This window comes from Bubalus kerabau, chromosome 1 (assembly GCF_029407905.1).
Source record: "Bubalus kerabau isolate K-KA32 ecotype Philippines breed swamp buffalo chromosome 1, PCC_UOA_SB_1v2, whole genome shotgun sequence".
Lineage (NCBI taxonomy): Eukaryota > Metazoa > Chordata > Mammalia > Artiodactyla > Bovidae > Bubalus > Bubalus kerabau.
The window spans coordinates 174,456,169-174,471,001 of NC_073624.1; the positions used below are offsets into that span (position 1 = coordinate 174,456,169).

At 54.9% G+C, this 14,833-nt stretch overlaps 1 protein-coding gene across 2 annotated transcripts in view; it reads right to left on the reverse strand.

Moving 5' to 3' along the window:
• Positions 1-391: 391 nt before the first annotated feature.
• The window catches only part of MAST3 (microtubule associated serine/threonine kinase 3), a 32,563-nt gene continuing 18,121 nt past the window's right edge, over positions 392-14,833 (reverse strand). For both annotated transcript variants that reach the window (XM_055541471.1, XM_055541462.1), the window contains 13 exons: positions 12,374-12,506; positions 12,058-12,223; positions 11,168-11,269; positions 10,360-10,482; positions 9,158-9,267; positions 7,172-7,311; positions 6,405-6,649; positions 5,747-5,953; positions 5,033-5,259; positions 4,672-4,794; positions 3,770-3,906; positions 3,474-3,655; positions 392-2,462 (listed from right to left, as the gene is read on the reverse strand). In XM_055541471.1, the coding sequence (XP_055397446.1) occupies positions 1,930-2,462; positions 3,474-3,655; positions 3,770-3,906; positions 4,672-4,794; positions 5,033-5,259; positions 5,747-5,953; positions 6,405-6,649; positions 7,172-7,311; positions 9,158-9,267; positions 10,360-10,482; positions 11,168-11,269; positions 12,058-12,223; positions 12,374-12,506 (2,428 nt within the window). In that variant the 3' untranslated portion in view covers positions 392-1,929. The remainder of the gene's footprint in view (positions 2,463-3,473; positions 3,656-3,769; positions 3,907-4,671; positions 4,795-5,032; positions 5,260-5,746; positions 5,954-6,404; positions 6,650-7,171; positions 7,312-9,157; positions 9,268-10,359; positions 10,483-11,167; positions 11,270-12,057; positions 12,224-12,373; positions 12,507-14,833) is intronic.

Consider the following 14,833-nt stretch of genomic DNA (forward strand, 5'->3'; position numbering starts at 1 on the left):
GGCGTGGCCAAAGCTTTCCGACCCTTCCTAACACTTCAGAAGTAATCTGAACGCGCTCAGGCTGGGTTCCGACGTGGTGAGGGGAATTTTAGGGCACAGCCCAAGCGAAGACCAGTATAAAAAGGTCACAAAGATGGCTTATTTATTATCACGGCTTCAAGGCCCAGACGGTGTTTTAGGGACAGAGCCCATGATAGGTACTCAACCGGGAGAGGGTAGCAGGAGCCCTGGATCAGAGAAGGCATCAAGAAGGATCTCAATGGTGAACTCCCAGCAGCCTTCAAAACCCACTTCAGGTGACTTTGAGCCAAGGGTCTATTTTCATCCCAACCCCACCCCACTCTTCCCTTACCCTTTTCTCAGCCCCTCAGAAATCCAGACATCGGACCTCCTCTTTGTAAATGTGAGCTTTTATTCACTGTCAGCTCCAGGATGGAAGGCGGGAGCAAAAATCATGCACAGCCTTGATCTAGCTCCAACACCAGGCAGTGCTGTGTGGGTGTCTCCGGAAGGAACGCAGAGTGGGCTGCAGAGCCTGGAAAGTGCCCTTATCATGTGGGACACAGCCATTACGTTAGCCATCTCCCAATGGGAAATGGAGGCTCTGAGATGCCCGGTGGGTCACACAGCATTTCAGGGGAGAGGGTTGGAGTTGGAGTCTGCTGTATCTGACAACAGATTCTCCACAGCTCCCTTGACAATGCCCAGGACAGGGGCTGGCTGCATGACTCTTACCAGGAAAGCGTGGGGCATGTCTGTGCCCCTTGCCAGGCCTTAGTTATGGGGAGGACACCACCACCCCTAGCCTTCTCAAGGCTGACTGAGGGAGAAGCCACAAGTAAAAGCGCTTGGCATACAGTAGGTACTTAATAAATAGTCATTAGTATTAGTTTTGTAAACACAAGGAAACTGAGGCACAGAGTGGGGAAGCCATTTTCCCAGAGCCAGTGAAGCCAAGATTGCAACTTGGGCCTCACTGACCCCCAGTTGGATTTTCTTATTCGGATTTCATCCCAGCAAGGCTCTGACATATAGAGGGCACTTCCCAGGGGGTGTTTCAGACACATCATGGTCAAGTTCTCACCCTGGTAGGCATCAAATACAAAACAATCTTGTCCAGGGTGGACATTCTTCCCCTACCCTGGCAGTGCCCTTTGAGGCCTCTGCCTCCTGGGGCATCAGTGTGAAGTGCATGACTCCTCTGTCTGTATTTGGTGAACTTCTACTCATACATCAAAGCCCCAGTTCCCACAACCCCTAAGCCTATAGAACTGGAGGCAGATTCTAGCAAGGCTGGCCTGGAGATGGAGGCCATGATGGTGGGAAGTGGCCTGCAGAATCCAGTCCATCATCAGAATTACTTCGTTTTGTGGTGGAGGGGAATTGTTTACAGACTCGCCAAGTCATCCAAACTGGGCCTGGACTGATAAGCTAGGCTGCATCCCTTCAAATGTATGGGTCTTAAGTCAGGGATGGGTCAAGTAACACAATACACAAAAAAACTTTAAAAGAACAGAAAAACCATAAAACATGAACACGCGTTGACTTGTCCAAAGTGCTTCCTTCTCAGCCCAGGGGGGCAGGGTTTACAAATGGGTCCCAGGTGCCTGGGGCAAGACCCGGGCAGCCGCCTTAAGGGTGGCGACTCAGTCTGACTATCGCTTATAAAAAGTAATAAATTAGTTGCAGGGATTTGCTGCTATTTACAATGCCACCCTAGTCTCCCATTCCTGCCCCTACGGGCCCCAGATCGACCAGCTCCAGAACATGAAGGAGGCACTGTCTACACCTTCTGGCAAGAACTGCGATGACCTCTCTTCTTTCAGATGTCAAAGGCTGGTGGCTCAGTCTCCATCCAGGTGTCAGTTTATGGAAAACACATTCCACAGAAAATGCATTGACTGCCAGGCCAGGGGGAGGCCAGGTAGATTAGTCTTTCCCAGAGGGTCCGAGGGTTCCTGACACAGCCTCAGCACCCTCCACGGCAATTTGCGGCACCAAGGTGGGTGGCCCAGTGGCTTCTTCCAGTGGCTCGTCAAAGCTCACCTCCTGCACGGCCTCCTGCTTCTTGAAGGAGTCTCGGCGCTCAGACAGATGCAGCCGTCGCATGATCACCAGCTCAGAGTCCGGCCCACGGCTGCGGCGCCCCAGATCCCCGTCCAGTCGCTCACCTGTACCCAGCTTGTCAGCTGACTGGCCTCGGCGCAGCCTTGGGGATCGGGCAGGCACAGGCGGATGCCCTGGCAGGGGTGAGGGTGAGCGGGGTGGGGGCGCAGGCACAGGTGGGCAGGCCAGTGGGGAGGGTGGGATGCTGCTGGTGGACTTGCGGCGGCCGGCTTTGGGGCGAGGTGGCCCGAGCTTGGCGGCCAGGCCATGCAGGGAGCTGGGGCGGGTGTGGCCAGCGGCAGCTGGAGATGCAGGGCTGCTGGAGCTTGGGGATATACTGGGTGGAGACGCTGTGTCTGTGGGTGACAGCGGAGGGTCAGGCCACCAGTCTCAATGTCCCAGCCTCGAGGTGGGCCCTGGGACTGACTGCAAAGCCCATATCATTTCCAGGCATGTGGTCACCTATCAGGCCTGGTTTTCCCTTTGTCTGCACGGGCTCTTCCTTTGGCTTAGATCTGGTAAACTCCTATTCAACCATCAAAGCTCTAGCACCTTTTCACCCACTTCTTATCTAAATGTCCCACCAAATCATTCGGCCAAAGGTACCTGTCCACTGTCCATCTGTCCATCCCATGAGCCATCTACCCACTGGTTCAGGAAGTTATCCAATAAGGGCCCTGCCTCTGCCTGTACCCACTCTCCACCCCTAGGCCTCAGCCTCAGAGGATGTCTGGTCTAAGAAGGGCAACGATGGCATAGATACCCCCAGCCTCTTGAGGTCAGGGAAGGCTAGAGGGAGAGACAGCAGTGGGGCCCTCAGAAGGCAGGGAGGGCTTCCTGGGAGAGCAGCTCTGTGGCTCTCCTCTAGGATGCCTTCCTTCCTCTGTGGACTGCCTCAGCCTGTCTCTCTCTCCCTCTAGACTGATGCTAACCTAGTGGAAACAGGGGTGTCCATCTCTGGCTGTCTCTCACAGACTGGGGAACCTCAGGGGGACCATCCTTTCTTGCTCTAGAACTATCCTTCCATATCTTCTCTGGCTCACTCACTCTCTGTGGATCCCTATTGCCCCCCGCCCCAATTTAAGCCCAGCTCTTTGGCTTGATCCATTCCCCCAATCCCCTCTGCCTAGCCTCCCTCTAGCTTCCGCATCCCTCTTGTCTAGACGCCCATTGCTTGTGATGTTCCCTTCTGCTGGACACGCCCTTCCCTGCCCTCACACCTGCCCTGCCCACCCCAGGCTGCCTTTGAGGCAGTCATTCATCATGTCACTTCATCCTTCCAACTCTGTTCGCCCCGCCTCCCTGGGCCAACCACTGCAGCCCCATGTGGTCCTTCTTCCCAGGATGGTTCTGGGGGGTGCACCCACCTGCTGGGGCATCGGGAGCCGGGCTGCGGCACGGTGTGGTGGGGCTGGGGGACAGGCTGTGGGTGGGGGAGCCTGGGAGGCTTTCGCTGGATGACAGGGACTGGTGGAGGCCGGAGGAGAAGCTGCGGCTGGTGTGCAGCACGGACGACTGTTTTGAGATCTTCTTGAAGAGCGATTTCCGCCTAGGGGTTAGAAACCCAGATTCTCTACAAGTCCCGCCCCCCCAGTGGCCGGGGCTGCACAACCATGCCACGCGTCCTGCATCAACCCTCCACGGGGGCCGGCCCGCCGCTCACCGGTCCTGTGTCTCCCGCCTTCGGCTCCGCTTGCTCCTGCGCGCCATGCGGCCCTTGGTCACGTTCTTCCGCGCGGGGCCCACCTTGATGGACGTGTTCTCCAGTGCTGTGGTCCGAAGGGCGATCTTGTTGCCACTCTGCAGGAAGGATGGCGAGGGGTCGTCACTGTGCCTCCTAGCCTGTGAGACCTCCACCCACCTACTCGTCCATCAAAAGCCCTGGATCCTAACCACCCATTTCTCAACTAATGGCCTCCCCACTCACTGGGCCAAAGATGGATGTGTGCCATCTGTCCATCCATCCAATGAGCCATCGACTCACCCACTGGTCCCAGGAGCTATCCACCCAGTGGCCTGCCTCCTCACTTGTGCCCACCTTTCCTCCCCTGGGCCTCAGCCCTCGAGGAGGCAGGAGGCAAAGATGGCCCAGATACCACCCCCACAGGGTCAAGGTGGGCCAGAGGGAAGGTCAGGAGTGGGGCCCCAGGGGGCTTCCTGGAGGAGTGGCTATGAGGGGTGATATAAGAGGGCTAAAGAAGGAAGCTGGGACTTTCCTGGCTGTCCAGTTATTAGGACTTGCAATTCCACTGCACGGGGTGCGTGTTTGATCCCTGTTCAGGGAACTAAGATGCCGCATGCCACTTGGCCAAAAAAATAAAAAAGAAGGAAGAAAAAGAGAAGAAAGAAGCAGAGGGGAGGAGGAATGCAGGGCCCAAGTGGAATGCTGTGGTTGGAGGGAGAGAACTACATGGAATCGGCAGCTGAGACAAAGGGGAGGGGACGGGGGTTACAGGAGCAGCGCGGGGAGATCAGGGTACTTTGAGGATGGACCAGGGGTGGGGGCTCAGAGCCCTATGGGTAGGCCGGGGTGGGTGGTGGGAGTAGGGGGGAAGAGGGCTGCACCTTCAGCAACAGCTCCACGACATCCATGTGCACCAATCCCAGGACGGACTCCCCATTGATGTGGGTGATCAGGTCCCCAGCTCGCAGACCCGCCTCCTGGGCAGGGCTTCCTTCCTCCACACTCTGGGGTTGGGGTAGCGGGGCACGGAGGGCAGACGGTCAGTGGTCTGGGCCCCACAGACAGAGACCCCAGCCCAGCTGAGTCAGCCTCGGGCCCCCAGCAAGCTGATGCTTCCACTCTGCCTGGTTTCCCAGCTTTCCCAGACTAACAAACGCAGATCTGCAAGGAAAGCCCCACACCAGGGCAGAGCCGGACTCCAACCAGGTCCGGCTGTTCCTGCCCATCCCGGGGCCAACTTACCCACACCACGTGGTGCACAGTGTAGACGTCACTGTCGCCCATGTAGACGCGGATTGCCCGCAGGTTGAAGCCGTACTTCTTGCCCGAGCTGTGGATGACGATGGGGGGCCGCAGGCTGCCACACACGGGGGAAGGGTCTCGGCTTGGAGAGGAGTCGCGGGACGATGGGTTAGAGGACAGTGAGCGTGGGGATAGGGGGCTCATGAGGGGGCCACCGCTGCCATCATCTGCAGGGACAAGGTTCAGGGAGGATTCACTGCCTTGGGGGGCCCCTCACAAGGCACCTTCCCCTCCCCCTGCACACTGATGGCTGTTTCATGTTTTTGTTTTTTGACCACACCACGAAGCCTGTAGGATCTTAGTTCCCTGACCAGGGATCGAACCATGCCCCCTCTAGTGGGAGCACAGAGTCTTAATCACTGGACCACCAGGGAAGTTCCCATACTGATCACTCTGGCTGCTTTGCTGCTGCTTCAATGCCCCCAGACACCTTCCCCCGCCCCTTCGAGTCTTGGCACATGCAGTGCCCACTGCCAAGAATGCCAGTCCCCTCCCCCTGCTGCTTCCCCTCTCCTGGACTCAGCCGTAAACAGCAGCCCCCACATCACCTGGAAGGACCCCTGCCAGCTACCACGGGCCAAAACGGCCTCCACCCTGTGGTTAAAAATGGACGTGGGCAGGCACGCCAAGACAAGGCTGGGCCATGGGTGTTACCTGCTGTGATGATGAGCGACAGGGCGGACACGGAGGCTGACTTGGGCACGCGGCCTCCGCTGGGGGAGGTCCTGCATTTCTCGGGGGCAGAGTCTCTCTGGCTCCCGAGGCGGCGGCCCCGGCCAGTGTCCAGGGCCCGTGGCGTGGAGTGCCGTGCACCGGTGCTGTTGCTCCGTAGGCGCGCGTGGCTGAGGGCGGCGGTGTCAGCTGAGGGACAACAGGGTCGGGGGTTAGTCTGCCCCACCCTCCAGCTTACCATGTGGCCCTTCTGCCCTCAGAAGGCAAAGCCCCTTCCTTCCTGGTCGGCATGCACACAGTCCAGTCTCCTGGCTGTTACACAGGCTGTTCCCTTTTCTTGCACACCCTTCCTGCACTGCTCTCCCTAGGAAGCTCCATTCTTCAGGTCCCCTCCTTCACGAAGCCTCCCCCTCATTCCAGTTAGATCCTTACTCCCACTCTCAGACCTCCCCAGTTCAATTCCTCTCTCCTGTCCTGATCCACTGAAGCTGAGGGTAACATCCCTAGACTGAGGCCTTTGTTAGACAAGTGAATGTTCTCTCTAGAGAACTCCTACTCATCCTTCAAAACCCAGCTTAAATAGTCCCTCCTGTGGGAGATTTGCCATAAGACTACTGCTCCCATCCTGGATTCTACCTACCAGAAAGGCTGGAGGGCTTGGGTATCACTGGGGTGGCTTCTGGGGGAGCATCGGGCTCCCCTAGAATGAAGATAGGCCTTTTGGGGCCCACAGGACCGGGGCCAGCTCCCTCATCCTCTGATGAGAAGGCAAACTTGGGCATCGTGTCCAGGCTGATGGTGTTCAGGAGAGATGGGCTAGGGCCCCGCTCAGGCTGGGAGGAGGATGAGTGGCCAGATGAACCAGAAGATGTGCAGGGTCTCAGCCTGTAGTGGGGAACAGCCTGTGTCACACTTGCCCGGTGCCCTCACCCCAGAGCACCCAGTCTCCTCTAGTGGCTGCATCTTAACCCTCAGCCTAGAGTCAGAGGTAATCTGTAAAGACAAAGTGAGCTCCCTGTGCCTGCTCCATCCTCTGTGACTGCCCAGAGAACTCCTATTCATCTTTTAAAACCCAGCTTCCAATGCCCCTCCTCAAACAGACACTGATTATTTGTGTTGAGTCTGGACTTTGACAGATGAATGAGACTTCGTGAGCATGAGCAAAGGGCATTCTGGGCAGAGGAAACAAGCAAAAGCCTAGAAGCATGATGGTGTATGGCTGCTTTTACCTTTAGTATGGTTAGGAATGCAAATCCAAAGGGAGTGATGATACAGGCCAGGTTGGCAGGGGTCTGATAGGCTGGCCAGTATGTTTGGCCCTTTTCTACTGGGCCACTGGGCAGCTCTTTCCAATGTTAGGCTTGGTGGCTCCACCTCCCAGCAGGCTCCACTCCCCAGCCCACCTACCGGATCTCAGTGGTGCTCAGCCGGCGCCCATAGTCCCCCTCGTTGCTGCGTTCCCACCCTTCCTCCCGGTCCTCACTGAAGCTCCGTTCAGCGAAGGTTGGGGTGGGCTGGGCGGCCAGGAACTCAGAACTGCTATAGACCTGGGAAGCAATTAAAAATAACAGTCACAACAACCGCATCCCTGGGGGATGGCTCAATTGAGTGCTTCCGACATGCCTGACGCTTCTGAGTCATTTCCTCAAATCCTTTCTCACCACTTCTTTAAAGACACAGTGTCTTTACCCTACTGTACAGATGGAGAGACTGAGGCTCTGACAGGCCTGGTTACCAAGGGGCCCCGGCTGGCGTTTCCCATGCGTGGGGCCCAGGCCCATAAGCAGTGCAGGTTTGGGGGTTTTTTAGGTCATGCTGCACGGCATGCAGGCTCTTAGTTCCCCCACCAGGGATTGAACCCATGCCCCCTGCAGTGGAAGCTTGGAGTCTTAACCGCTGGGCCGCCAGGGAAGTCCCTGTGCAGGTTTTTTGATCCAATTATAAACAAAGGAAGGAACTTGAGTGAAGCTAATGATGCTATAAAGTAACACCCAGCATAGCAGGTCTATTCACAATTGCCCCAAAGTGGAAAAAAGCAAAATGGTTCATCAACTGATGAGTGGATAAACAAAACTGTGGCCCAGTCGCACAGTGGAATATTACTCAGCCATAACTAGGAGTGAAGTACTGACACGCTGTCACGTAGATCAGCCCTAAGAAGCCAGAAACAGGGACTTCCCTAGTGATTCAGTGGTTAGGACTCCGAGTGCTCATTGCTGCTGGGTTCAATCCCTGGTCAGAGATCTAAGATCCTACAAGCCATGCAGGGAAGTCAAAAAAAAAAAAAGGCCAGGGACTTGGCTGGTGGTCCAGTGGCTAAGACTCTGAGCTCCCAATGCAGGGGGCCCGGATTTGATCCCTGGTCAGGGAACTAGATCCCACGTGCTGCAACTAAGAGCCCACACAGCCAAATAAATAAATATTAAAAAGAAGAAGAAGAAGCCAGACACGAAAGCCCACAGAGTGTATGGAGTAGAAACATGGAAAGGGGCCCCGGAAGGAATCTCTCCTGAGGTGCTGGGGTTTCTCCGCATGTTGGGATCTCAGAATCCAGACGAGGGAAGATTAGGGCCTAGGTTCTAGCCCTAGCTTGGTTCCCCTCCAGGCTCTTAATCAATGGCTGGTTTTCCCCTCCTATCTCTGTGGTTCTGTGCTAGCCAAGTTTGGGCTCATAATTGGCCCAGGGGGTTGTGGAGGGTGGGGATCAGCAGGGCTCAGCCGGCCTTGTCTGCAGGAGGCACCCACGAGGTGAAGCAGCACCCCTTCTTCTGGACGCTGGACTGGGTGATACATGACATGTATCACATACATACATCATGTATGTGATATGTCCAGAACAGGTAAATGCATAGAAACAGAAAGCAGGGGTGAGGGAAGGGGAGACAGGAGGGGGAAATAAGGAGTGGCTACCCACAGGTACAAAGTTGCTCTCTGGGCATGATGGAATGTTCTGGAACCAGATAAATGTTGTGATGGTTGCACAACACTGTGAATGTACTAAATGTCACTGGACTGTACAGTTTAAAAAAGTTAAAATAGTATATTTTATGTTATATATATTTCACCACAATGAAAACAAAAATTAAAAAAAAACAACCAAAAACCCAAACAGGGACTCCCCTGATGGTCCAGTGGTTAAGAATCCCCTCGCAATGCAGGGGGCATGGGTTTGATTCCCCAGACGGGGAACTAAGCTTCCATATGCCTCAGGGCAACTAAGCCCGTGAGCTGCTGAGCCCGTGCGCCTCAACTAGAGATGAAGCCCACAGGTTGCAGTGAATATTCCACATGCCGCAACTAAGGCCTGACACAGCCCAAAGAAACAAAACAACCCCAAACAAACACCTTGCCCTGTTTCCTGAGTGCCAGCTACACCCAGGGTCCCGGGCTTACCTTGCTGAAGCGGTGGGAACACGACGAGAACTGGGGGATCTCTGTGGATGACTCCTCATCGTTAGTCTCGTCATCTTCAGAGCCCAGGTGGCGGTAACGTTCCGAGCGGGCTGCAGGAGGGAAAGGCATTGCCCACCTGATCCCCGGAGGTGGACATAGGGGTGATGTGGGAAGGGCTCCCGGGTGGGGAGACACCATCAGAGCACAGGCACTGAGGCGGGACTATGCCTGGTATGTTTAAGGGCAGAGGAGGCTTGGGTGGCAGATTCAGCTGCTGTTTAGTTGCTCATTCATGTCCGACTCTTTGCGACCCCACGGACTGTAGCCTGCCAGGCTGCTCTGTCCGTGGGATTTCCCAGGCAAGAATATTGGAAGGGTTTGTGTGCCCTCCTCCAAGGGATCTTCCCGACTCAGGGATCAAACCCACGTCTCCTGAATTGGCAGGTGGATTTTCTACCTGTGAGCCACCAGGGAACCCCTGGCAGATTTAGTGTCTGGGAATAAATCCCAGGTGTGTCCCTAAAAGTTGTGGGGCCGTGGATGGGAATTCCTGTCTCAGTTTCCTCACTCTTGAGATGGGTCCCCTAGGGCTAGGTAACACTGCACAGCTCAAACATAAAGGATGTTCCTCATTTTACAGAAAAGGAAACAGATGTTCACAGAGGACCTCTGACATGCTCAAGGTCACACATCCAGTTCTGGAGGAGGCGCTGGAAGCCAAGAGCATTTACTCTGGGATTGGCCAGAGCCCCACGTAGGAAGAGGGAGATTTCTCTGAGCCCATCTGAAGTGCTTGAGGGGAGCACCTCCACCCAAGCTGAGTGAGGCAGCCCACCCTCCTGTGTGACAGGCAAGGTTCCATGCCTGGTCAGGACTGAGATTCAGGAGGCTGAACCTGATGCGGGATCCCAGAAAAGGGTCTTCCACCCTAAGTAGCTTGGTGTCCCCTCCTGCAACATGAGGGGGTGCTGCAGTACCTGAGCTCAGATGCAAAGGAAATCCTAGCGGGGGTGGGGGGGGTGTGGGGGTGTGTGGGGTGGGGCAGCCAGCACACACATACCCAGAGTCCTGAAAAGCTCAGCAAGTCAGAAGCTCCAGGCCCAGTGTGAGGCACCAAGCTGGGATGGGGACCCTGGCAGAGACCCCTTGCTGCCCTAGGAGAGTACGGGACAGCACAGCCCGTCTCCTGGGCCCCCACTTACTGTCGAAGTAGCTGGTGTCGTCCTCCGCTTCCAGCTGCGGCACAAACTCGGCCTTGTGTCGCAGAAGCCCGGCCCAGTCCAGCGTCCAGAAGAAGGGGTGCTGCTTCACCTCGTGGGTGCCTCCTGCAGATAAGGCCGGCTGAGCCCTGCTGGGCCCCACCCCCCACGACCCCCTAGGCCAGTTATGAACCCAAACTTGGCCAGCGCAGAGCCACAAAGATGGGAAGGGAAAACAGCAGTCGTTTAAGAGCCCGGAGGGGAACCAAGGTAGGGCTAAAACCTAGGCCCTGATCTTCCCTCGGCTGGATTCTGAGATCCCAACACCCGGAGAAACCCCAGGACCTCAGGAGAGATTCCTTCCGGGGCCCCTGTCCACATGTTTCTACCCCAACGAGCAGAGTCGACTGCACAAATGTATCCCGTTCCCCAACCTCAGTGCTCGTGGTCCTCTCCAGTGGCCAAGTTTCATCCTGAAAGTGATCCGTAGTGGCCACATACTGGGTGGCTGCATCAGTATTAAATAATCCTCTTATCACCATTTTGGTGGCTGGGGAAACTTGGACAGTGGGACCCACTGCGCTGGTCCTTAGAGACCTTAGGACACAGCCCATGGTGACCTGGCGGGCTCCTATACACAGCCTCAGTGCCCCATGTCTGCACTAGACCCAGCTACTTTCAGTCTTATGCAAGTTCCTAGTGAGCTCATACGCATCCTTCAAAACGCCAGCTTCAAGTCCCCTTCCTCTATGCAGCCTCTCAAATAGAGCTCATGCTTACTCCAGCCTCTGGCCCACCCACACCAACATACCAGTGCCCAGGCGGTCCAATGGGCTCTGTCGGAGCAGCCTGGTGATGAGGTCCTGGGCATCAGCTGGGAGGGCCTCCTCTCCCTCTGGCCACATGATCTCGTCTGAAGTGAGAGGAGGGAGTGAGGAAGCCGGGCTAGTGCTTCCTAGCATCTCCTAGCCCTTCTGCTTTCTGCACTCCAAGCCATCAGCCTGCTCTGCTCCTTCAGCATTCCAGCTTTGGTCCCTCACAGCCTTTGCTCTGGCCACACTCTCTGCCTTGAGCACCTTCCTTTCCTCCATCTCTTGCTCCTTTAAAACTCTGCTCACATGTCACCCCAGTGTCATTCTCTGTGACTCTTTTAATACAGCTCCTCTACCCCACACCTGGGGCTTCCCTGCACTGCCATGCAGAAGACCCAGGAGACTTAGGTTCAATCCCTGGGTTGGGAAGAGCTCCTGGAGGAGGAAACGGCAACCTACTCCAGTATTCTTGCCTGGGAAAATCCCATGGACAGAGGAGCCCGTTTGGGCTCCTCCACCTGCCACCCCACGCCCTCCCTTCTTCCTGCTTCTTTTCTTCCTCTGCATTTTTGCCTCTGATTGTTCTATAGTTTGTTTGGTTTTTTTTGGCCACACAAGGGGGGCATTCGGGATCTTGGTTCCCCAAGAGGCATCGAACCCCCCACCCCTAGCCCCGCACAGGAAGGTGGAGTCTTAACCACTGGACCACAAGGAAAGTCCCTCCATAGTTTGCTTATTTATCTCCCTTACTGTCCATCTTGCCCTTGGCTGTATCTCCAGTGCTCAGCCAGGGCCCGGCATGCCAAAGGTGCCCAATCTATCCACAGGTGGGGCTGCTCCCCTCCCTGACACAGGGATGAAACCTGGGCCACGGGGATGGGGAACGCACCACTGACCACCTGGCCAAAGAGTTCCTCGGGGGTATCGCCGAAGAAGGGCACACAGCCCACCAGGAATTCATAGAGGACGACGCCCATGGCCCACCAGTCCACTGGCTTCCCGTAGCCCTGGCGGAAGATCACCTCGGGGGCGATGTACTCAGGCGTCCCGCATACCTGGGCCGGGTGGGACAGGGAAACTGAGGGCGGCTCCCAGTCGGGGAAGGAAGGGTGGGGAGAATCAAGGGAAGGGTTTACATACGCCTTTCTGCTGCAGAGTCTCCCCACAGCCCGGGGCTGGGCTTTGGGCAGGGGGAGGCTGCCCACCTGCTTGTCCACGAACTCCCGGGTGTCTTTCTCGATGTGGCCTTCGTAGAGGTTGGTGGCCATACTCATGAGCCCAATCTTAGACAGGCCGAAGTCAGTGAGCTTGATGTGGCCAAGCGAGGTGATGAGCAGGCTGTGGGCAAGTGGGTGGGGCGCTCAGGGCTGGGGGGTACTTGGCTGCTCCTGCCACCCCCCATCACGAACTTTGTCCCATCCAAGGTAGCCCAACCCCACCAAGGGTCGGAACACACGTCCTATGCCTGATTACATTACTGAAAGAAACAGAGGTTCTTGGGGAACATTACAAATTTGGCAAACATCTCTGTGCATCTTCTGGGTGCATCGGGTATTACCGTTGAGCACCTACTGTATACTTTGCTGTGCAAAAATTAAGTTCCTGAGAATCATGGCATTTCCCCACTGGGCAATAAAACATTTCCTGAACACCTCCTAGCAGGAGAGCTGCAGCATATTTTTGTACCTACAGCCATTATTTTTAACAAATTAAATATTGTGCAAGCACCTACTGTGAAGTGAACATGTCTTTAGCACTTGCTTTATACAGAAATATTTGTGACCCTCATGGGTGCACCAGTTGTTTAAAACTCACACACCTATCATGTACGCTGCTGTTCCTGTTCTCTTGCAAGTTTAAATATATAAATATTTTAAGTGATAAAAATCACATGCATCAGCTTTATAAAGTCATGTTTTCATGCACCTCCTGGGTACGCCTGCCCATTTAAAAATAAATATCTGCAGGACTTCCCCAGTGGCCCAGTGGTTAAAACTCTGTGCCCCCAAGGGCAGAGGGCATGGGTTCAGTCCCTGGTCTGGGCGCTGAGATTGTGCATACCACATGGTACAACCAAAAATAAATAAAATGAGAAACAAATAAATAGGGGCTTCCCTGGTGGCTCAGAGGTAAAGAATCTGCCTGCCAGTGCGGGAGACACAGGTTTGATCCCTGGTCCAGGAAGATCCCACATGACATGAAGCAACTAACCCCAGGCGCCACAACTATTGAGCCTGTGCTCTAGAGCCCGGGAACCGCAGCTCCTGAAGCCGTGAGCCCTAGAACCTGTGCTCCGCAACAGGAGGAGCCGCCACAAGAAGAAGCTTGAGCAGCATAACTAGAGAGGAGCCTCCGCTCGCCGCAACTAGAGCAAAGCCCACGCAGCAACCAAGAGCCAGCACAGCCAAAAATAAGTAAATAAAAGTCTTTTTAAAAATATTTTTAAATACATAAATTTCTGGAGAATTCACTGTTTGTATCCAAGTTGTTGCAGGAGTCATTTATTTGATACCTACTGCATACCTCAACTCTGCTGCTGCTGCTGCTAAGTCGCCTCAGTCGTGTCCGACTCTGTGCAACCCCATAGATGGAAGCCCACCTCAACTCTAGAAAGAAACAATTCTGTGTGCCCACTCCATACCTCTGCTGGTTCTTGTTTGTTTTTTTTAAATGATGCTTCTTAGCAACTACTGTGTATACCAGCTGTGGAAGAAACACTTTGGTGTAGCTACCAGCTAAGCCAACTCCCTCCAAAAACCAAGGCCTCTTGGCAGGCCTTTGGCCATCCTCTGCTAAGACAAACCAATGTTTCCTGAGCACCTATGGGCATGTCCCTGCCTCAAAGACATTCATTTCCTGGGACTGCCCTGGTGGTCCAGTGGCTAAGACTCCACGCTCCCAATGCAAGGTGCCCAGGTTTGACCCCTGCTAAAGGAACTAGATCCCACAAACTGAAACTGAGACCTGGTGCAGCCAAATAAAAATAAAATAACAAATAAATAAATCTTTTTTAAAAGTTCATTTCTTGAATGTTGACTATATGTGGTATTTAGAAATTTGTTTCCTTGTCACAGAGAAAACGAGACAATGCCTGGAATTTGCTTCAACTCACCCAGTGGGGAGGACTGAACGGCCTGGGAGGAAACGGGACTGGATGAACGTTGACAGCTGTGGGGGTGGGAGGCTGTACCCCTCTTCCGTTATGGACTGAACTGTGTATCCCCCAACTTCACACGCTGAGCTCCTCACCCCCGGGAACTATGATGGGGTCTTATCTGGGCACAGGGTCACTGCAAATGTCATTACTTAAGATGAGGTCATTCTGAAGTACATAGCTAGCTGCTGTGCTATGCTGTGCTTAGTCGCTCAGTTGTGTCCAACTCTTTGAGACCCCATGGACTGTAGCCCGCCAAGCTCCTCTGTCCACAGGGATTCTCCAGGCAAGAATACTGGAGTGGGTTGCCATGCCCTGCTCCAGGGGCTCTTCCTGACCCAGGGATCGAACCTGCCTCTCCTGGGGCTCTTGCATTGCAGGCAGATTCCTTGCCCACTGCGCCACCAGGTGACCGCAATTCCAGCAGGACTGGAGTCCTTACAAAAAGCTGGGATTTGGACACAGACTTGCACACAGCGGGGGACACCACGCGAAGGTTAGAATTATGCCA